The following is a 23,962-nucleotide window of genomic DNA, read 5'->3' as shown; positions in this document are numbered from 1 at the left end:
TACACAGCACATGTGTAAAGAATTGAAGAAGGTTTTCAATCTACTTGTCATAAGGTTATTTCCCTATTAATGCAGTATTGGGGAAATCGTTTCCCTCTAAGAGTACTGGAATTATCTGGGAGCAGCATCCATCACTGTACATGTTACTTGCGTTTAAGAACTACTAGCTTGGCTTCAAATCCCACGGTAAAATAATCTATTGGATCAAAAGCCTTAAATATAAAAAGCAGAGCATCATTATGTGTACTTTCATTTCTAATGGTAGACCGGGTCTGCATTTATTCATTTATTTTAAATCAATGAACGGGTAATTTCTGCGTTCACTGAGCCTGCAAGATTGTACAATCAGTGTGTGTGCATGTATGTGTATATACACCCTTAAATAATGGAGTGTTTTCTTTTTTTATACGCGCAACAAGAAGGTTTGAAAAAAGTGGAAGTATTTTTTCAAGAATAGTTAGATCTTTCTTCTTTCAATAGCTCAATATACCGTGGAATTAAATGCAGCTAGAACATTGTTTTGCACCTAGCTGATTCCTGTTTAATTGTAAACATATCAGTCAGTTTTCATAAGTAGGCATGCTGAAAAGCTACTCGGTAGCCTTGGTTTGCTTTTTCTCCTTTAAATTTGGGGAAAACACATTTTTTTTTTCTGTCCATCTGTTACTTCTATGCATTTGCCATGCTTGTGACTGAAGTAACTTTAAACATACCAGTGGCAACACTGATTACTTTTTTCTTTTTCCTCAGCCTGGGTCCTTTACTTCAGGTATTAAACTAATAAGGAAAGCTGAAATATTAATAATTATGTGAAGTTACAAAGCTGTTACAACAGGGAAGAGCTCAGCATTTCTGAGGCAGTGTAGACAACACATCCCCACTGAAGTGTTCATTCCACAAACTTAAAGATAGGTGCAAACATGTGTTATGTGAATTCCATTTCCTAATTAGTTAAAAATGCTATGATATGTCATTGCAAATTTTTAATTATTTAGCATGTATCTTCTGTTATCGACTTGCCAATTTTGAAATGTTACAACTCAATTAACTAAATGCAGTTTATGAATTTAATCTTTAATTGGTGTGGCAGAGCTCGGACAAGTAATGTCACAAAAGGATTTATTTTTTTTTTAGCACATGGCCTGTATGATAAAGAGCTAAGTTGTATGGATATCCTTCTGTGAAAGCTGAACTTTACAGAGAGGTGAGACTATTCTTTTGTCCAGTCTGAAGTGGAAAAGCAGTATTCTTGAAGCCTTTAGGATTTGTCTAATCTATGAGGAGTATGATCAGATGAGCACTGGCAGTCACATTATGATGATTAAAATGTACTTCTTGGTTGCAATACTAACTAAAATGGATTAGCATGCACTAGCAGGAGACCAAAGAGTATGCCTGCAATTCATTAATGTGCCTTGTAACTGACACTATAATGTCTAGAACCCCAAGCACTTAAAAGCAGGTGATTGATCATAATGCATTTAATTTGCAGTAGCTGAACAAGCAAGAAAAGCACAATGTTCATAAAGAAAACTGTTTTGACGTTCAGGGATTTCTGTTGTTAGTTCATGATGGCTTTTCAAGATCGGGTGGTCTCACTTCAATCTCTGTTGGAGTTTGTCAGGGTAAGGACCACTGGGATTCGTTTAATAAGCCCAGAATTTGTAGTCATCCCCCCGCCTTTTTTTTTTCCTTCATACTCTTTCACCACCCACCTTTTTTCATTACAAACACTTAATCAAACAGTGGACACTTGCTCCAGAACTGTTGTTTTCTGCACAGTGTGCCCTGGAACTGTAAACGGCAGTTGAGAGACAGCAGACTGGAGTGGATACTGGACTACTAAATTATTAGGCCGTTTGAGTTGTCATCAGTTATGCAAAGTGGATGGTTTAAAATATGCATTATAAAGATGATTCTTAAAACACTGAGACCTTTAATATCATTGTTGCTTAAGTGACATTTTAATCTTGTGGACTTTAGATAAATTGCTTTTCATTTGTGCTGGTTTCTTTATGTTGTTTGGAACAGTATGGCATTGTTCAGATAATAATAAAGCATTATGTTCTTTACTCCACTATCTTATATCTACAAGCTTTATTCTAAATAAATGCACCATTCTTACAGCATAAGGAAGGGAATTTATGATTTACAGCATAGTAAGAATGTGGGGAATACCCCAGTGTGCTTTCACAGCAATAATTTCTCTCCCTGGTTAATAAATTGCTAGGCCAACAAATTTGAACTTAATCAACTCAAACTGAATTATTGCCTCATGAAACACTTCAATGCCATTGTTATTAAATGAAATTCTCCTCTTAAATATTTTGCATGCAAAATAATACCTTCTTAGAGATGGCATGTTTTAAAATTCATTCATTAAAAATCAATATCTTCCTGATACTTCCAGAAAACTTCACTCAAAATTTGATTCTGTCTCAGTATGTGGGTCAGAACCCCCCCAGAGATCCATCAGAATGGTTGATGGATATCTAACACTTTTAAAGAAACGTTTGAAAAATGTTACATGCACTGAATTGTAGCAAAACTCAAACTTTGTTATCTTCAGTTAAGGTGGAAGGCTGCCAAAACAATTGGCATTGGGCAGCTGGAGGACCATGTGAACGGGCCTGGACAGTGGTTGAGAGGGAAAATATATTGAGGTTTAATAAGAGAGAAGATGGAAAGCAATGATTCAGGAAATAAAAGGTGGAAATGCTCTTGTTTGTATTTTAGATGATGCTTAGTGATATTAGTGTGTTTTGAGCTTTTCAAACAACTTTAATTTGCAATGACAGACAAGTGTATTTTACTCATGAAGATAAACACTTTAATTATTGACTTTGACAATTCTTTTGGGCATTCTGATATCTAATATTTAATTGAGTATTACAGCTCCTGTCCATTTCTTTGTTTAAGGTGAGTTAGTCAATTAAATAAAAAATAAAAGTACTGCTGTCCATTGGATATGACTCCATTTTGACTATGGCAAAATTATTTTCTCTGTCTTGTACCGTCCAGCCTTTTCAAGTAGCACAGGTTTCTATACTCCGCATCTAGGCAGAGAGGAGTCTATATCCCCTATCCTGCATTTGTCCATGTTTATACATGTCTACAGTCTTAAGTCCGCTATGCAGAGCTGTGTTAGAGGTATGTGAGCGAGATTTAAAAATGGTTCTTGAAGCAGGGTGGCTGCATCAGTGTAGTTACTCTGGGTTCGTATGCTGCTTCCTGTTCCACAGGCAGCCTGGCTGGCACGTGTTCGAGAGGCTCTGCAGGACATTGTGTGATGATGAGAGGTGTGATGTTTTTTCCAGCCGAGGGCTGTAATTCCTTGCCATGGGGTCATAAAGAAGTTCAAAGACAGATAAAATGACAGCAGTCAGCAGCTCAGTTCCTGCAACACAGGAGTAATTGCAGCCCATTATTACAATTGACTCTCGCTTCTCTCCCCTGAAGGAACTGAGCAGCTGCCAATTTACTGGGCTGCAAGAAAACTGATGAGCCAGGAGATGGGGGTCATAACGAAAGTTGAGAAACTGATCAAGGGAAAATTCATTAGTCCTGAGTAACCATAAGAGAAGAGAAGGAGACAGTGCTAACTGGTCATCACTGATGCCCGGGTAGGAGATGGATTCTGACTTCCAGGTTGGTTGGTTTGTTTCACCTTGCACTTCTATTTTTCACAAAGAGGAGCGAGGGGGGTTCTAGCATCTTTTGTCTGATTTTGTTTAAATCAAACCAACCACACAGCAGAGGTACCTGCCGTTTCTATGTGACTTACCTAGTAAGGGCTTATTTCACACTGAATAAATACATCAGCTGTTTCTCTGTGTGTTTTCTGTGAGCTCTGTAATCATTCCTGTGCATTAGGTATTTACAGGTGTCTCACTTTCCTTCTACCACTAAAAAAGGATGATATATAACTTGCTTTGTCTCTGCTGTTTTATTTAATGCCAATGTGCAGTTGGTAAAACTTAGAAGCCTGATTTCAGGATGATCTTAGGTACTTGCACTTGGTTATTGTAAATGTGTACAACTAGCTGTTTAGATGTGAAACCTGTGTGTCTTTATTGGTGTTCTCAGCAATATATGCTAATGCAGAAATTAAAGGGTTACATCTACACAAAGCTCTGTTTTGGAGGCTTTGTTTCTTCATCTTTCTCTCACTGAGGAGGTATGTAATATCAGAAACATATCTCAATATATGCAGATGTAGCTGTACTGGAATTTTACAGGGAGAATTAAAAATAAAGGTTAATAGAGTGCACCGTAGGTACAAAACCAGAAGATGTTATCTCATCACAGTTCTGCATGATTCTGTGGTGCTGGTTGTTCAGGTCTTCTAATTGTGCAGGTCTTTCATCCGCAGACCTAAATTTCATTCTCCCACACTGCAGGGAGATGTATTTTAAAATTAACCTTAAGAGGTCTGTGAAGATTTTGTTCTAGCTGCATGTCCTTCTAAATGGAAAAGTTAAAAGATTCATTGTTAGTATATACAGGGCAGTTTAGGGCTTACAAACAACAACTTTCCTTAAACACAGATACCTGAGGTGAATCTCTAGCTCTCTGAATGTCAGTTGGAGCTTTGCCATTAATGTCAGAGTGGCCAGTTTTTCATTTTTAGTCCAGTATTGTGTTTCATTCCTGAATTCCTGTTCATCCTAGTTTCTTAAATGGCGTGGTCGTGCTGGGAAAATATACCTTCTCTGAACTTCAGTGTGTTTGCAGATTGCAGCTGCCCATTCTTGCTAAAATAGAAGAATTTTTTTGGAAGATTTTCTGGTCTTGAACATCATTGTAGAATGCTACAAGTCTCCTCACCTGCAATTGGTACAAGATGGCGCTGCTGGGTTTATGAATATCCCAAAATGGAGTGATTTTATTATTCTAATTCTGGTTCTATTTTACTGTTTGTGAGATTTTCTTTTACAGTGTTACCTTGATCAAGCCTTTTCAATTTTGATGTGACTTTTGTGTGATGAAATGCGCCTGCATAGCTTCAGTTATGAGCTTTTTCATAGCTGTGCTTCACTATGACATGAAATGGGTTCAGTTTGCTGGTGTCTGGGTCAGGATCTTGCTGTTAGATCAGCCTGTAAATCAATGCTTCACTTTTTTTGTCTCTTTCTATGAACAAAATGCCACTGTAGGTGCTAGTCTTTACTTTACTAATCTCTGATTTGTAAGACATCTTGATTTATCTGAACATAAAAAAATATTTTGAAACATACACATATTACTGTTATTTAGTATTGCATGGTTTTGAAGGTTGTTCTAATAGAACACTGAGGAAATAAATTCGTAAACTTGCAAAATGTGAAAGTCAAGCTTCTATTGCTACATTACTCAGTTTATTAATGGTGTTAGAATAACAGTTTAAGTAGGGATTGAGGCCTGTTGCTTCACCCCAAGAATGTGCTCTGAAACAGAGTTAACATTGCTGCTGGCAAGTTTTGCTTTTTCAGGGTCTCATTAAATTCAGATGAGCAAGATTTATTTCTTCCTTGAGTAAAGAGATGGATGGGAGTGAAAGACCTGAGAGGTGAAAAGAACACAGGAGACAGGTGGAATCATTATGCTACAAGGGAGCCGCGTGTCTGTAGTTTATTCTGGGACCTACAAGACCTTCCTGTATTGTTCATTGTGTGACAACAGGAAGCTCAGTGAAACAAACAGAAGATAAATGTAGAAAAGGTAAACGGAGATAATTTGTTAAAGATCATGTACTTTTTAGTGCCCTTTCTACCAATCAGATCTCTAGTTAGTAACACGGAATATGACGGTTATTCTAGAGAAGTATGTTGTGGGGTTTTTTGAAGGATTGGTGTCCAGTTTTTTAACTTTTAATTTGTCATAGTTTTTTCTTTGGAGTGTGGCAGCTCCATATTTTTACTGACCGTTTGTATTTTTCTGTTGGATGTTAGCCTTGGCTTCTCGTTAGCAGAAAATAATTTTATTGCAAGCTTGAATTTACTTGATTTTTACATAAGGTGCTTCTAGTTCATAATTTTTGAGTTTTGCAAGACTGATATAAAAATTTAGACTGTTTTGTTAATTAAGACAAAGTCATTTTGGTTTTGTAAGGCTATATTAATTCTAGAATCAGTCCTGAAACCTGACTATAGTGCAGATGATTTAGAGCTGGGCCCTTGTTTAATTTTTGACTTATCATAAAAATAATTGAATAGCTTCTCTGTGACTGTATGGGGTTTTTCTTTGAGTTGTGAATGCCTTTAGTTAAATTGTGTAGCTGTCATGGTTGCCCTTCTTAGCTTTAATCATTGTACAATCAAATTTTTTTTTAAAATCACTAAAAACAAATGACAATGGCTTTTATATGAACTTATAATAAAAATTATTTACGATGGGTTTACTAGGAGCTCAGTAAACACTTCAAGTATTTAATACTCAAGCTATTTCAGTATTTAAGTAGTGAGAAGTAGATTGCTTATTTGTAAACTGCATTGATATGTGAAGCTCTTATATATCTACATTTTTACTAACAGTGGTTTTTTTATGTGGAATCATACCTCATGACAAAAAGCGTAGGCAAATGTGAAAGCAGTAGCTATTAAGCAGTAGCTGTATGTGTGTCCATTACTGATTTTTCTTTATGAAAAATCAAAATACTTTCTGTGTATTCTTCAAAAAAAAAAACCCGAACAAAAAAAATGCCACTCTATGCCTCCTCTAAATGTGAGGAGGATGCCTTCTCAAGAGAGGAAATGCTGAAATGACTGACTGATTTAGGAAAGATTCTTGCTTATCAAAAGCTTACCAAAAAACATTGCTGTTGTCATGGCATCAGCCCTCTCTTGGTCCAGGCACAGAAGAATGTGTGGCAAAAACGTTGGTGCTGCTGTCTCTTCACTGTTTTGGAATAATTATTGCAGAAGTGGGAAGAATTCACAAATCATAGCTTGGTCTCCTTAGGTTTCTCATTCTAGGTGATACTGGGAAGCTGCGGCTTTATACTGGCTTCTAGAAAATGTCTGTACCTCCATGGAGTCTAAGGCAAGTTGTTCAAAATTATTGTGCATGCATGCACACATTGAAAATACAGTTCTACTAAATATGTGTTTATGTCTTTCAAAGAAGAAAATTTATTTTGCTATTTTGGTTCTGATATTTCAAAAGATTCTGAATTTAAAATTTTAAGCAAATCTGAAATTTGGTGGAGTTTAGTGTCTCCTTTCTGCTAGGGTGAACATTTATTTAACAGATGAGAATTTATACCATCTGACCAAAAAGTTTTGTGTGGGTGTATACTTTCCTTAGCTTATTATTTGTTTTTTCTCTTAAATTGAAGATCATAATGTCACTTGTTAAAGTGCAGCTTTTCATGGCTCTGCATCTAAAATCTCCCTAGCTAGAAAAAGTACTGTTAGCACAATTCAGAGCTTTCCATATTTCATTAAAAAAACTCCAAATAAGAATTTTTTTTGGTGTCTTTTGTTGCAACTTACCTCATCTCAGAAGGGCCATTCAGTTTGATAGGATTAGAAATCTGAAATGTTAGTTTTATTAACATCAGCAGGGAAATCCCATAGTGATCCACCTATGATAAAATGGGGTATGTTCAAAATTTAGGGTATTTGGAAAAACCATAGATGCTCCCACCCCCCCTTTTTTTTTAAAGCCTTTTTTTTTTTTTTAAGATGTGAAAATGTCCATCATAATTAATCCTATTTGCTTAGGCACTTTAAAAAAGTGTTGAAACATTTTCTTTTTTTTCTTTTTTTTTTTTGACATTAATTATCCTTTGTAAACACCTTGAATTTTGCAGGTTACTTGGAGATTAATGAGTAAAAAAAACCTTTGGAAAACTTTCTCCATCAGGAAATGTTACTTTTGCTAATAGTTATTGAAGGAGAAATTTTGGATTACTTGTGAAATGTGATGTCACAGAAGTAAACTCTATTTTACCAAAGTGGGAGGTAGTAAATTAAATAAGTTTCTATATAGACCGTGAGGACTAATTGTCTTAGCACCTTACTGTTTGCAGTCAGTAAGTAAAAGCATTGTGCTTGGTCAATGATACTTTTTACTGGTCAATGTCATATTTGTTTATCTTCACAGGTAAATGTGAAGGAAAGCAGGAACTCTGTTACTTGGAGATTTTCTTGGTTCATTAGGGCATCTATGCCAGTGGGGGTATCGTACCAGTTTTTTCTATTGTACAGTGATAACTGTACAAAAAGGTCTATAAAGACATTCATCAATACTGCATGACCACTGCTCTTGATTTTAAAATATCATGAAAACATCCACAATCTGCCCTTCCTCTAGGAGTTCAAGCACATTGGTAGCAGTTTGTCTGGACTATGAATACATAACAAGGTCTTCGGTGTGTATGTAAAGCTTCAGCAAGAAAATTATAAAGATGTGAATCCAGAAAACCATAACTGGACGTGGTACTTCTAAATTACACAGATACTTCTGGTCTCCAGAGAACGGTCTTGATAGATCTTCCAAGAAGGCTTCCAGTTGTGAAGCAATTCCAAAAAAGAGTCCAGATGGCTACTTAAGATTTCAGTAGTTATAGCTATGTTTAAAAATGTCCTTGTATCAACAAGAGGTGCCCACGGTGCTCATTACAGGGGAAGTGTTTAAAACTATTTGTGAGTTTGAGATGGTTGCTATAGGGATACCTGTTTCAGCAAAATGGGGGGGGGGGGGGGAAATCATAGGCAGGTGGAAGGAGTCAAACAATAAAAGTGAGGAAGACTGAGGAATTTCCAGGTAAATAGGTTTCATACATGTTAAACTGGCATCCGTTTAGGATGAAAAATGCGTGAAGCAAGTAGCAACAAATGAACTCTGAAATGGAAGGAATTTCCACATGCTATGAGTTGGGTATCTTAAGGAACGCTATTGTCTCTCTTAATATGAGGCAATGTTCTAAATAGCCACTGGAATAAGAATAAAAGTGAAAGCCTTGAATATAGGCTGTACTTGCTCATGACAGGCTTTGAATTTTACTTACATGTTTATTTAGCTGCACTATCTGTATGCCATCTCATGATGTTTCATGAAGCGGGAAAATTACAGATCATAGCCCAGGCAGACTGCAGTTGTTTCAGCCTCTCTAGCTAATAAGATGCTGATTTCTAAATGAGCTCCATGCTGCAGAGGAGCCCTGCTGGAAGCGAGTTACCATAATTGTTCAAATTGGAGCTGTGTCTGCGCTTGTCTTTTACGTGGCGGTGTGGGGTTGGTAACAAAGTGAGCAGTTTTGTCTCTCTTACTTGGTATCTGCCAGGGTATTTGGGAAGATGTCAAGGCAGGTTTTGTATGCAGTGCTACCAGCTTGTTTTGGATGCTTGGTTCTGCCTCGTGGGCCTCAGGTGTGAGATTGTTGCTTTCCTAGAATATGCTGAGTGACAAGAAAAAGAAAGCACGTGCACGCAGAATGGAGTTTGGTCTGAAACATGCTTTCTGTACCTCAGCTGAACTCTGATTTGTAGAATAGTTGAAGAATTCAGACCTTTCAGTATTCTTCTAAAGCAGCAATGCAAATGACTGTGGTACCTTTAAGTCATGAACTCTGCTTTGCAGTAATAGCTTTAAATTGCTTTATGTTAAAAAGTACAACTTTATGTAGAATTCAGTTCCCTGCATTGATGCAACAGCTCACACAAGTTGTTTCAGAAATAACGAAAAGGTTATTGGACCATCACTAAATGGCATGTGTACAAATTATTTGTAATGGCAAGGCATGGTTGCAGCGTGGATTTTTTTTCCCTCCTTTCAGCATGTTTCTGCACAAGTGAGAAACTCGTGAATATTTGGAATTACAACTTTTCCTCTCTGTTGTTATCTTCTTGCTTCGTTTTTGAGGACTAAGAAATGGAAGCTTTTAATTTGTGTATGTGTGTATCTACATATTTGTTTGTAGCTGTCGTCTTTGAATATCTCTTTCCAGATTGTATCATCTTGTCTTAATTCACTGTGACCATACACTAGAGCCTTTCCGTCTGGGACTGGAGAGGAGGGGAGTGGGGAAACTTAGAGTCCATGTCCTCTGCTCTGACTCACATTCCTTAAATCTGCCTAAGACCTGAGGTATTCTGTGGCTGGCTGCTATTATGTTGAATTTGATTGAAGCCAGGCATCTATATAGAGTAAAACCTTACTTGGACTTACGTAGGGACACAGATGCTCCTGTGATTATATAAACCAGTTTTGGGGAGAACTTAGCTAAAAACCTGTGACAATTCAAAAAAGGTCTGTGTGAAATAACATTACCACAATTATAGATTTGTGCACCCACTGTAAACATGGGAAAATGGGGCTTATTTCTAAAACCTTATTTTCATCCAATTAAGTCTATACAATTTAATATCGTGCAGTAGATACTACAATGTACTATTTTCTTCCACGGGATTACTACCTTATTCAGTGCATTGTTTACTTAGTACCTATTTGATAATTTTAATTTCTTTTCATGGATTAACCTGTGCCTTTTTTATTGCATACTGTTGAAAAGTGCCTTACAGAAAGAATCCTTCACCAGTAAAGGAATGTTCTGTGAGGAAACGATCAGTAATTGCTGTGGTTGGCTATTTGAGGAACAATGATTAATTTATTTTTCATCAGTCCCTGTTAGGTAAAGGAACACGATTGCCTCCTCCATATAACCACACAGTTCTGAGAAACAGAATGGATGATTCAAATATCCATATATTTTGCATTCTCTGTTTTCGCGGTCATTTATGGGGGGTTGGGAGGGAATAGTTTTGAGTCAAACTATACCTGCTCAAAATACTGCTTTCATTGGTTTCGGCTGAAGTTCCAGTTGCTCAGCAGTTCTGCAAATCAAACCCTAGAGCATAAAGTCAGGTACTAGAAAATGAAAAATGTACAGTGAAATGACTGTATGCTAAGGCTTTTGATTTATACTGAGTAGAAATTGGCAAAGGCAAAGATAAGAGCTAACTCTCCAGGATAGTAATCAGTCACTTAAATTATGTGATCCTGCTTTTTTTGTATTTTGCAGCCTATACAGGAAGGGGGCTTTCATCTTTGTGTGTCCTAGATCCATCCCATACAACAAGCAAGGCATGGGCCTGGTGGTGCATAACCAAGTGACTTAAAATTGTATTTTGCAGTATCAATACACACACATAGTCGCTGAAGTGAGGATTATGAATTAATTTTGTAGTAAGTGAAGAGAGAGGTTTGTAACTTACATGAAAAGTAACATCTAAGGTTGTAACTACCTTAGAGTGTTGGTCGGGAATGCATTTTTGAAACAAATCTCTTAGTTGCCCCCATTCTTCTGTGTTGGCTTTCATCATAGATCCATCTCAAAGTATATGTACTAGATTTCTTTATAATGCAATGATGTGGAGTGATGTCACCCTTCTCGCTTTTTGCTCTCGTGCTTCTTTTTAACCTCCAAGATTATGGATCTCAGGTTCTCATTACAAAATGTTTTGCAATAATGATAGAACCAGAATCATAGAATGGTTTGAGGTGGAAGGGATCTTAAAGATCACCCAGTTCCAGCCCCCCTGCCATGGGCAGGGACACCTCCCACTAGACCAGGCTGCTCAAAGCCTCATACAGCCTGGCCTTGAACACTTCCAGGGATGGGGCATCCACAACCTCTTTGGGCAACCTGTTCCAGTGTCTCACCACTCTCACAGTAAAGAATTTCTTCCTAATATCTAATCTAAATCTACCCTTTTTCAGTCTAAAACCGTTACCCCTTGTCCTATCATCACACTCCCTCATAAAGAGTCCCTCCCCGTCTCTCCTATAGGCCCCCTTCAGGTACTGCAAAGCTGCTATAAGGTCTCCTCGGAGCTTTCTCTTCTCCAGGCTGAACAACCCCAACTCTCCCAGCTTGTCATCATAGGAGAGGTGCTCCAGCCCTCTGATCATCTTTGTGGCCCTTCTCTGGACTCGCTCCAACAGGTCCATGTCCTTCTTACGTTGAGGGCCCCAGAGCTGGATGCAGTACTCCAGATGGGGTCTCATGAGAGCGGAGTAAAGGGCGACAATCACCTCCTTCAACCTGCTGGCCACGCTTCTTTCAATGCAGCCCTGGATGTGGTTGGCTTTTTGGGCTGTGAATGCACATTTTCAAGTGGTTCTATTACAGGATGCAGGAATTTTGCTTAGCTAAGTAAAGACCCTAAAACTGATGATGTCACTACCTCACATATCATAACAGATGAGCATGAAGGTACGGAGTTAACATGCACAGACAACTTGAATTCTAGCATCTCCTTGCTCATCATGGCTTGAGTCAGCAAACTGCATGTTCTTTTAACATGATTTTTTTTGTGTGTGTGTAATTATATACTATATGCTTCACCGCGGTTTCATTTTCAGAGCTCATTAGGAAAACTGTAAGAGAAAGTACATAAGTTTCTGCTCGTTGTGGTTTTTGTTCCAGTCCGTGATACGTTAACTATCGCCTAAAATCTATATTAAAAGACTTCAGGCTGTGATGAGGGATGTAAGTCTCTAAAGATTTGAAAAGCCTGATGAAAGGTAACTGGGGAGGCTAAGCCTAAGTATAGTTTAAAAGGAGAGGAAATCAATATAAACTTGTGGAGAAGAATTAGTCTCATCAAAGCAATATCTGCATTACTAGTCACTGTTTCTCAAACTCTAATACATAAATATGTCTTAATTTTTCATTAACACGGAAACAAATTTTCCCCACCTTTCTGTTGCAGAAATTAGCCTTCCTTCATAGCTGGAAAGGCTGAAATGCATACATCCAATTAAGGAGGAGAGGAGAGAAACTACGATTGCTTTATCTGAAGAATTCTAGTTGCTGGCTTTTAATCTCTCTAGAATAATTTGCTTGTTTGAAGGGAATCAAATGCCATGGGGCTAGAATGAAGGAAAAGTCTAAATCATGTTAAATTGTTAAGGGAATTCTCAGATCTTTCAGAAATAAGTCTTAGTCTAATTGTCACAAACTTTGTGGTAGCTTCCCCAAAGTAAACCTAAAGAGCTATTGTAAATAGCAAAGGTAAATTCAAGGAAACATGTAAGGTCGTATTTTGGAACTCTGATTAGAGATACTGCGATTAAAGGTCAAGAACCTTTTGTGTATGGGCAATAGGACAAAAGTAGTGTCACAAATATGTAAATTAGTGGTAGAATGGTAAAAAGGTTGGATGTTAAAAAAAAAGTATGTGTGCATATATAAATGCACACATACATATACATACGTGTATGTATATATATGCTTATATGTAGTATATTCTTCTTGTTGTTTATCTGGTACCTGTTAATTATTGGAGCCTTATTTTATATATATATATACATGCATGTGTGTGTGCGTGCACACACCCTTAAATATTGCATGATCTCAAGATTAGACAGCCAAAGACAAAAAAAGCAGAGGAACCGTGATCTCTTAATTCACAGGATGGAAACTGGTGTGCAGTGAGAATACTCAGTTGACGTAGCAATTTCCAAAAGCACTGTGCTCCCGGCATACACCAGTGCTACTTCTGTACTTCAGAGTTCTGTACTTTCTGTACTTCAAAATATGCTACAAATATATATTTACATATGTATGTATATGCGTGTGTGTGTGTCTGTGTAGGAACATATTCTCTTGAAATCATGGCAGCAATTTTCTTTTTTCTCTGCTGTTGCTGTTATCCTCTTAGTCCTCCAGCAAAAAACTGAGATAAAAATATGGACCGATATTTCTAATGTGAATAGAGTCAGTTAATCTTTAAAATAACACTTGGGATTTATTTCCAAGAATTTTTACGTGAGGGATAAGGATAAACTTATAATTGCAGTTGGGTTTTTCCAAGATGTTTTCTGAGTCTTTTTTTTTTTTTTTCTCATCAACTTTATATAGTGTGGAAGCTATGTTAGATTCATAAAAGGCAGCGCATCCAAAGACATGATTATAACTGCTAAAACAGTAGAAGCTAAGGAAGGCAAGCAGCAGCTCTAGAACACCTGTGTTCAGATGAATTTTGGTTTGTCTAAACCAACAGGAATGCCAGCCCAAGTGTTACTAGTGCAAAACTGAGTGGAGGGAAAACTAAAAAAAGAAAGAAAAAGTATTATACTTTCCAGGGAGAAGAAGAGTAGTTTTGTAGAGAAGTTCTCTTAATTAACTGAGAGCCACAAGCTTCAGCCTCTAATTACAGATTTGTTTAAGAATTCCATAAAGAAAGATGCCTAGGACTGTATTTATTTTTAAGAAAACCTACCAAAAGTTGTGCGTTCAGCAACTCTGAAAATTACACTTGTTTAGGGGTAGCCGCATGATTTTATTCATACGTATTCTTAAGTTTTCCTTAACCTTAGTGTTTATTTCTGTGTCTGTAAAAGAATGGTGATATATTAGAAAAAGTATGAGACTAATTTTGAAGCTCCTTGATTTTGATCCAGAATAGAATCAAAGGTTAGTAAAGCCTGTCTCAGGGTAGCTTTTGCCTATGAAAAGTTAATACATAACAGAAAGCAATTCAGTACGCTGATACGCGCTTTATAGATACGTGTTAAAGATACGTTTTAAAAAAAGAAGTTCTATAATTTCACAGTTTATATACAGATGACAGGTTTTCATGGGTTTTGTCTTTTTCAGACAGGGGTGATAATGAGAGCAGGACTCACACGTTATAATCATTCCTCCTTCAGGAAGGAGCAACAGCTTACCAGAAAGCCAGTACTCATCTCAGAGTTAACTATTTTCCCATATTAGTATTTTTAGCCTTCAGTTAACTGTGCTGTTTAGTGAGTATTATTGATCTGTTATTATATCTGTAAAGAATTTGTGGTTTGTTTTTTTTTTCTTTTTTTTTTTGAAAAGCTTTTATTGTCAACCCATTTTTCAACCTTTCTTCAAATTCATTAAGCTAGTATAAATACAGACATTTAGGACATACCTATATTTAAAAAAAAAAAAAGAAACAAACCCTCAGCTTTCTCTGTGCATTTTTGAATGATCTTAAACTGTCCTTTGTTTTTCAGAAAGTCTAACACAGTTTTATCTATCTGAAACAATGAGCTTTCAGTCCGTAGAAGCAAGAAAATTCTTATTCTGAAAAGATACTGCTTGGTCTTGCTGTCAGTACATTTTGTATAGTGCTTGAATGGCCCTATTGTACTCTTGTGCACTCAAATGAATTTATCTTTCGAAGTGGAGCATTTCTTTCTTCCCTGTACCAATTCCCACTTTGGTTTCTGAAGGAGAGAACAAGACTGCACTCCTGAAAGCATATAATTCTGAACCTTGAAAATCAGATTCCCATGTACCTGTCACTCGCAAAACCTAGTTTATGCCAAGTGTTGCACAGTTACCATAAAGAGTTTGTTTGAACCATTATGGAAATAACTGTACTCTAATGTACTAATGAAATTGGTTAATTTGCCACCATCTACAGTTCTGAAAAGTATATTCCTCACTTCTAATTTCTTACCCTTTCTGACATCCCTCACACTGAAATTCAGTACTGCAAGGTCTTAACAGGCTTGCTGAATTTAAAACATGATAGTAGTTATTCTCCCTTCAGTGGGATTGTTCATACACTGGGTACGTGTGCAAATTTTGGAGGGATGGTGCTCCAAATAAAGGTAAAGACTTTCAAATTAATACATTTCCTTTCTAGAATGCTCTATTTGTTCTGCATTGTTAAGTTCAGTACAACAAAATTTGGCGACTGTCTTCGCAGACATAAATGTGTGCCATCTTCGGCCTGCAGGGTGCTTCCATGCAGCCTGCTCCCTTTTTGCTCGGAGGAAGGTGAGCACAGCTAGCTCCTTGAAGGTATGAAAAAGAAAAGACTGAAGGAAATATAGGATAGAGATTTTCAAGAAGGAGTAGTATGGAATAGATAGATGAATAAAGTTTAGTTATCGATGCTTTTCTCTAATGTCACGTAAGGAAATTCTCGGTTATCAGGCAAAAAAAACCCCAGCATACATGCACAAAAGGAACTACTTTTTTGTACAATTAATATTTGGTAAATTTATGAAGTAGGATGCTGGGGAGGCCTCAAAGAATTCATTTGTTTAAATTCCTTGAGGATGTGGCTGTCAATGGCTAGTAAGTATGATGGCTTTGCAGTAGCTGTTTGCACAGGGACTTCCTGAGCTGGAAGCCCTTAGATTGCTGGAGGCTTGTTTGGGAAAATGAGGAAAATTTTCCTCATCTTGGGAGGAAATGTTTGGGAAAAACTGGGAAAATAAGAAAACCTTTTCTTATTTACATTCTTTTTATGACAGTTGCCAGTAGCAAGTGCTTAAAGGGCAGTGTACTAGGTGAACTTCTGATCTGGCTCAGTATGGTAATTATTTCAGTCATCCTCATTATTCATCATTTACCTTCAGTAAACTCTAACCTGGACCGAAGTGTATATTGAACTCCTATTAACCATGACTTCTGGCAATCATTCAGCTGTTATTTAAATAACAAAGAATGCACTGCACTGTTGTTCAGGTACAAGAATAGCCTTGTTATGGGTCCTTTAAAAATCAGGACTTCTTAAGTCCAAATATTTGAAATAATTGAAACCAACAAATGAAACCTGTGTCCAATTTACATCTCAGAAATACAAACCACTTAATTCCAGAAAGTTAAAGTTTGTGGGTTGGTTTTTTTTTTTCATTTTCCTCATTTGATTTAAGACACTGCTGCTAATAGAAATAAAAATCTGGTATTTTTGTATCCTCAATCTTTTTTTACTCATGCTTCTGTTTCTTTTTCACTGTTTTTCTCACTGGTTATGTCTGACTTTAAGAATGCTTCACTGCTACAGAGTATGCTGTCAGGTTCATACTGAAAGAGATTATTCTGCCCACTCTTTTCCCATAGAACTGATCTTTGAGGATGAATTAGGGGCTGTGTAGGCTTCACATCACTCTCTGCTCCCTTGTAAGGCAGATGTGTCAGTATGAAAACCTTTGATTTATAGGAAAATGAGGTGAGGGCTGAAGATGAGGGGGGAGAATAAAAATGTCTATGTTAAGGGATATGAGGGGAGAAAAAGGGTAACAATATTAAAAAAATATATTATATGAGGAGTGGCTAAGCCAGGGTCCTTGTTGAAAAGTTACTACTTTTTATAAAGGTTTGTGCTGAAATCCACACCTGGGTTCCACACCATTACTTCCAAAGGTAACGAAGGTAAAAAAAATAAAAATTCTTAATAAGCAGTCTGGGAAGGAAGCATTAGCTGACTTATCCCACACTACGTTTAGTCAGTGGAAATGATGGCATTTTAAAAATCTCATCTTAAAATAAATGCTATAATGCCTTTTGGGGCATAATTCTCTTCAATGCCTGATATGATATAATTAGTATTTCCACTTGTGCATAGACCCAAATGTGTGTTTTATGTTGGATTTAGCCTTATCAGTCATGATTAAAATAATACTTTTATTTGGTCATATCTGAAATAAGGGAATGAAGTGAAAAGCGTTTTGTGAAGTATCTTCTCCAGGTGAGCTTCAACACTCAGAAAATTTGAAAATCTTATGACGAGAAACTTGTCAGTGGTGCAGGTTTAAATATGTATTTACTAGAAGAACAGTCCCCTCTGCACAGGCAGGTAACTCTGGAGCTTTTCGCCTCCAGTGCTCATACTTTTATCAGCCTATACCCAACTACTTGTTATGTGAGAGTTAACTTGGTGAACATCTTGCAGATGGCAAGATCAGTGGACTTGGCTGTTTGCTTGGGTGATGTAGTTTGTTTTTGTTTCTGATGCAGTTACTGTTTCCAAGAAGTATGCTAATGTTTCCAGAAATTAACGTGTGGAACTGACTACCACTAGATGAACATCTAAAGCAGTTTAAGAAGGAGGTTCTGATGGTGTTCCGAATAGATCAGAATCTGTACACATATGTGCCTATCTGTTTCCAAAACGCGTGCATTTGAGAGAGCCTCACAAGAGCTCACTGAACATTTTATTTCCCAACTGTGTTAATGTAAAATTGATCCATGCAGGGGAGGGGGAAAAAGATAATTTCTCTTGGTTTAAGGCAAAAATACTTAGCATTTTTAATAATTGAGTAACGGATAACCCTTTGTCTATTTTAGCTGCTGCATAGGACTTTTTTCAGATGTGTTTGACATGTTTAGTTCATCTAATACATCAGAAACATGACCAACCAAAAGTTTAAGAAAGAATTTTATACATAATATATTCTATTTGTTAAAACAGTCTGTTTAAAAGCAGGCAAAACTGCTGTCAATGAGAAAGATTTAGATGTATAAACATTATTTAGTCACTAAAGCATGACTTAAGCTAGATAATTCTGTAGTTTTGGATCCACATTTTAATGCAATCTATTATTTAACCTTTTTTTCCTTTATTAATAGTTACAGTGTGCATTTTTTCTCCTACTAACAATCAAGTAAGGTCATTTCAGCAATTAGAAGCATAGTGGTTTAGTATAGTTTAGTATATTTAGTATAGGTTTATTTATCCATTAATGAATTAGAAGGAGCTTGCGTGTTGTGCCCAAAATGTGTATTACTGACCTTGTCTTTTTGGACCATGCTGATTTAATTATTCTATACATGTTTGATTCTTGAATGATAAAACCCTGAACTTATTGTCTTTTCTTATAGGATTTTAAAACAGGATTTGGTATCACTTTAATCCCTATGAACGTGGCAAATGTAAAACAAGTGGATCGGACTGCAAAGCAATCTTTTGAAATAATTACTCCTTATAAAAGCTTTAGGTGAGAACTTTAATATTTACGTTACAAAAAATGCACTCAAGAAATACTTGCTTCACACTACAAAGACTTATCTAGTTTAGATGAAAAGGCAATATTTTTATTAAGAATGCTCAGCATGTTCTTTTAAAAAAAACAGAAGGATTTTCTCTCCTTTGTTTAGCTGTGTACTTCATCTGTTACCTCCTATGCCCACAGATTTGTATTTTTATTTAGCCTTCTTTGTTCATTCTGTGCAAAGGCAGAAGAAAAAAAAGTCACTTTAACAACCTGACTCCATCTTAAAGAATAATAAACTGTAGTAGTGAAATAATGTTGCAGCCATTTAATAGTAAACATTTCATTCTAAAAGAAATGAATCAATCATGTGCCATCCCTTGTAGAAATCCTCCATTGCAATCAGTAGAATGTTTCACTTTGGCTGATGCTGGGACTTGTAATGATGTTTAAGAAAATAAGAATATATGCTAATAAAAGCCTTTTCTTAAGTGTTGCAGCGTTTCTTAGATGAAATCTCAGTAATGCAGGAGAAGAAGAAATCACTTTGTTCTCGTGGGTTTGCTAAATGTTAGCAAAGAATTTCCTTTCATTCTCAGTCCACTAGAGTAGCAGGTAAATTAGCTTTGATCAGTGATTTGAATCTGTGGCTAGATGGTAGGTAGCTAATTCTTTGAGCTTCTCTCCGCCATCACCATGTTGGTGTTTGCTTATTATTATTTATATTTTTCAAAAAGATCAATTTAAATGAAAAGCATTTTTTGGCTGTTGTAGTTAGCAAGTTTGTTACTCCTCAGGAAGTCTCCGTGTTTCCTTAGATCATTCTATGCTTTTGTTAAAGTTCAGGCATTAAGTTTGGTATGTAGTAACATAGAAAGATTGAAAGTAACTCAGGAATGTAACTTGAACGTTACAAAAGCTATGTAGCTCATGCTAGTAATGATTTTCTTGAAAACTGAACACAAAAACGAAGGGAGTCTTCATTGACTAAAAATACAAAATAATACATTTCATCTTGGTATTTGTATCTGTGTAAAGGAAGATTTTTTGACTGTGATTTTGGGTGTAAATGTAATAAGAGACACTACAGGCTATGTTTAATTGGGCTTTAAAATAAAGATCAATAACACAGAAAAGTCAATTGTTTCAGCTTTACAGCAGAGTCGGAAAGAGAGAAACAAGACTGGATTGAAGCACTGCAGCAATCAATAGCAGAAACTCTGTCTGATTATGAAGTAGCTGAGAAGATTTGGTTCAATGAGTCCAACAGGAGCTGTGCTGACTGTAAAGCTCCGAGTCCTGACTGGGCATCCATCAATCTCTGTGTTGTCATTTGCAAGAAGTGCGCAGGTAGAGTAATTAATGACAGACCGTGTGGGTTCTACAAAATGTCATATTTGCATATCTCTGTGTGTCCTTGAATTGTTTTTTTTCTTTTTTACACTGCCATCCTTGTGAAAGTTTTGACAAACAAAAAGTGAACATTACTTTTTTCTTTCTTTTTTTTTTTTTTTAATAGCAAGGTCATCCTTATTCTAAAGCACTTCCATGCATAAATGACAGGTCTGTAAGATGATTGGTTTCCCTCAGATGAATAATCCTTCACAATTAGTGGAAATTAAGACACACTAGCATTTCATGGTAAATGGCTGGCTTTTGCAAGGCTGGATGCCAAAGGATAACAATTTTTAGTGTATAAATTTGAGGTATTAATTCTATTACATCAGGGCATATTTTACTGACAATAGCTTTTTCAGATACTACCAAAAATCCAGTTCTACCATGTTTTATATTTAAATATGTGCTTAAGCAGTAGATTCAGGGAAATTGTTTATAACTCTAGGCTTTCTTTCAAAACAAACCCTCCCAAATGTATTCTGCACCAGGCAGCCTACTTTATTTATTCATTACTATCAAATGTAAGCCATTTTTTATTTATTTTTTTTAACTGGGGGGGAGGGGTGTGTTGGTGCTTTTGTTTTATATTGAAATGTCAAACCCAGCCTTTTTTAGAAATAGCAACTAGAATAAATCTGTCTTCATTAATTTATTTTTTTTTAACAGAAGAGAAACCTAGCTTAAGTGCTTTAGTTAAGTAAAAATACTCTTGGATTTTCAGGACAGCACAGATCTTTGGGACCAAGAGATTCAAAGGTCCGGAGTTTAAAGATGGATGCCAGCATTTGGAGCAATGAACTTATTGAGGTATGTTGTGATACTCTAACTCTTTGTTCCATCTTGAAAACTAGTGTATGCGTAGGAGTTATTTATTGCTTTATTCACAAGAAAACTGAACGTATAGCTGCTAAATAACATGCTGCTGTTACAGTAAACTTAAGGTTTCCTGGAATAATATACCTTTGTGTCATTCAAAATATTCATTTGTTTTGATAACGATCTGCAGAATTTTTCTTAGTATTTCTCCAAGCATCTAGGTTTTTTGCGGAAAAAGAAATAAAATGTTTTTGAGAGCAACCTTGATGGGCACTATTGAGAAGGGGAAAAGAAAGGAAACGTCTCGCCACCAGTTTAGTTGCTTGGGGTGTTAAAAAATGGTGTGATAGAGAGGGTCGAGTCAGCAGTGTTTTCTTTGAAACATATGCTAGTTTTCTCTGACGTTTTACTGGTATGTTCTAATATGTATTGAAATACTATAACTGGTTAGCCTTGTAAAGCTTATTTGCTGTTGATGATAAATGATGACTACAGATTTGTAGATGACCATAGGCAGTGACTGAGAGAGGCTTCCGTCTCCTGCAGGGAGTTTTCTTTTCTTTTTAGCAGCTGAAAACTATTTAGAGGCTAGCTTCATATCCTTCATGGTCTTTCGCTTTTTTTTTTTCTTGCACCTCATCCAGCTCTTTATCATCATTGGAAATAAGAGGGCAAACAGTTTTTGGGCAGGAAATCTTCCTCCAGAAGAACAGCTGCATATGGATGCCCCTGCAGAAAAAAGGATGGAATTCATTACACAAAAATACAAAGAGGGAAAATTTAGGAAAGCACCTTTTCACTACAAAACCAAGGAACAGTTGAATAAGGTAATATTAGAATGGGTAAGCCCATACCAGACTATTTATATTGTATTGTATCTGTGTTTGGTCATCTTGTTAAACTGGTAAGAACTAAACTCAGAATCCTGAGTGACATTCTCACAGAACTGAATAAGGGTTGTCTTGGAGCCTTTACAGGATTCATTTTATGACTTCTTAGTTCCTAGTTTTTCCAGTTTGTTTGTAAAAGGTTAAGGTAACTATATGGTGCCTGTAATACGTCTTCCAGAGGGATCAATGAATATGGATCTTTATTTTTCTTCAAATACGCACTCTAGGGATGCACATTCCCACTTCACTTCTTTAGATTCCTTCTTGGTGTGTTTTTGATATCTTCTATGTCTGACATCTAACATTCCAGTACATTAGATGATTCAGTGCTATCAATGGTGAAAGAAGCTCATGCACATTCATATAGTAGCTTGTAGCTAATTGGAAATGAAACAAACTAGAATTAATGATGAAAAATGTGTGTTCTCACTGTTTCCTTTTACAGTAATAACACAAATTCTTTACAGTTATAACGTAGAAAAAGCTAATTATAATTATCAATTTGTGTGTAATTTTTGATGTCCATTTGACTGACTTCTAAAATTTGTTGATTTCAGAGTCATGATTGTTTAGGGTTTATGAATATAGAAGAAGCATATATATTACAATGATAATGCATTCAATTACATGAGTCAAATCATCTCAAAGGGTATGCAGAGGTGGGGAGGCAGTAACATTTAAAAGTTATTGTGGTCTCATCTAGAGAGGTCTCATTTGTTCAATGGTTATTGTGTCACAAAGGAAGTGTTAATTTCTGTACAATTTATAAGTTGTATGTTAGTTATACACGTAAGTTGAAATAAGGGCATGTAAGAATAGTTGTCATTAAAACACCTCTTGCCAAAGTATAGAACCATCTTACTGTATAGCTTGAATATAGGTTTTTTTGCATTTCATTGGAATTGGGAAACACTTTAGGGCTTCATGGGGAACTCTATGTCTTAGCAAAATAAAGCATTTGGTATTGGTAGCAGCTGTGCAAGAGACTTTATTTAGTATTGTAAATGCAGACCATAGAAAATAGCTCTGTGTTTTACAGGCTTGATTTTTCTGAAATCAGTTTTTTGTTCATGGTGGGGAAGAGTGTCTGTCAATTACTCATTTAACTACTGAGCAAAATATCAGATATAATGGTCAAATGTTCTATAGAGATATGAAATTACCATGTAATAAGGTTGTAATTGCCAAGTAATTCTAGAACTTTTACTGGACTGTCTGACTTGTCATCTCATGCCTGCTGGATATGTATCACAGAATCACAGAATGGTCAGGGTTGGAAGGGACCTCTGGAGATCATCTAGTCCAACCCCCCTGCCAGAGCAGGGTCGTCTTAGAGCAGGTTGCACAGGAACGCGTCCAGGTGGGTTTTGAATGTCTCTAGAGACGGAGACTCCACCACCTCTCTGGGCAGCCTGTTCCAGTGCTCTGCCACCCTCAGAGTAAAGATTTTCCTTCTCGTGTTTAGATGGAACTTCCTATGCTCAAGTTTGTGCCCATTACCTCTTGTTCTGTCCCCAGGCACCACTGAAAAGAGCCTGGCCCCATCCTCCTGACACCCACCCTTTAAGTATTTATAAGTGTTGATAAGGTCCCCCCTCAGCCGTCTTTTTTCCAGACTGAAGAGACCAAAATCCATCAACCTTTCTTCATAAGAGAGGTGTTCCAATCCTGTAATCACCTTTGTAGCCCTTTGCTGCACCCTCTCGAGCAGTTCCCTGTCCCTCTTGAACCGGGGAGCCCAGAACTGGACACAGTCTATTTTTATTAGAGTAGCTGAATTTTGGAGTAGTCCTTTTCTTGTGTTGAGTGACTTCTGCCTTAATAATTTCAGAAAAACTAATTCATTAACTGAGTTATTTAAATACCTATTAAATCATATGAATTGTTATGGAATAGATTGCTGTAATTGTGTAGTTAGTCCTGGTTTTAAGATTTTCGATCAAGATTTTGAGGAAAAAAAATTGTTATGTTTATCTGTCTTTGCGTATACAGAAATGAATGGGACTGATGTTTTAGCATGTGGTGAGATCTTTAAATCTCAAGGAAGATGGTCAAGTATGAAGATACCCTAAAGAATAGTTGCTTTATTGACTGTGACCATAGTTTTGAAAAACTATGTATGAATTTCAGTCTGTTTCCTAGTAATAGAATTTAAGGATCAAATCTTGTCT

The 23,962-nt window shown here is 36.5% G+C and overlaps 1 protein-coding gene across 1 annotated transcript in view; it reads left to right on the top strand.

Moving 5' to 3' along the window:
- Positions 1 to 23,962, top strand: part of ARAP2 (ArfGAP with RhoGAP domain, ankyrin repeat and PH domain 2) — a 131,270-nt gene that overhangs the window by 35,717 nt on the left and 71,591 nt on the right. The window contains exons 9-12 of the mRNA XM_063336482.1: positions 18,578 to 18,693; positions 19,838 to 20,037; positions 20,807 to 20,892; positions 21,546 to 21,728. Coding sequence (XP_063192552.1) covers positions 18,578 to 18,693; positions 19,838 to 20,037; positions 20,807 to 20,892; positions 21,546 to 21,728 — 585 coding nt within the window. The remainder of the gene's footprint in view (positions 1 to 18,577; positions 18,694 to 19,837; positions 20,038 to 20,806; positions 20,893 to 21,545; positions 21,729 to 23,962) is intronic.

This window comes from Chroicocephalus ridibundus, chromosome 5 (assembly GCF_963924245.1).
Source record: "Chroicocephalus ridibundus chromosome 5, bChrRid1.1, whole genome shotgun sequence".
NCBI lineage: Eukaryota > Metazoa > Chordata > Aves > Charadriiformes > Laridae > Chroicocephalus > Chroicocephalus ridibundus.
The sequence above is the reverse complement of the archived record's forward strand: the minus strand, read 5'-3'. Positions and strand labels throughout refer to the sequence as shown.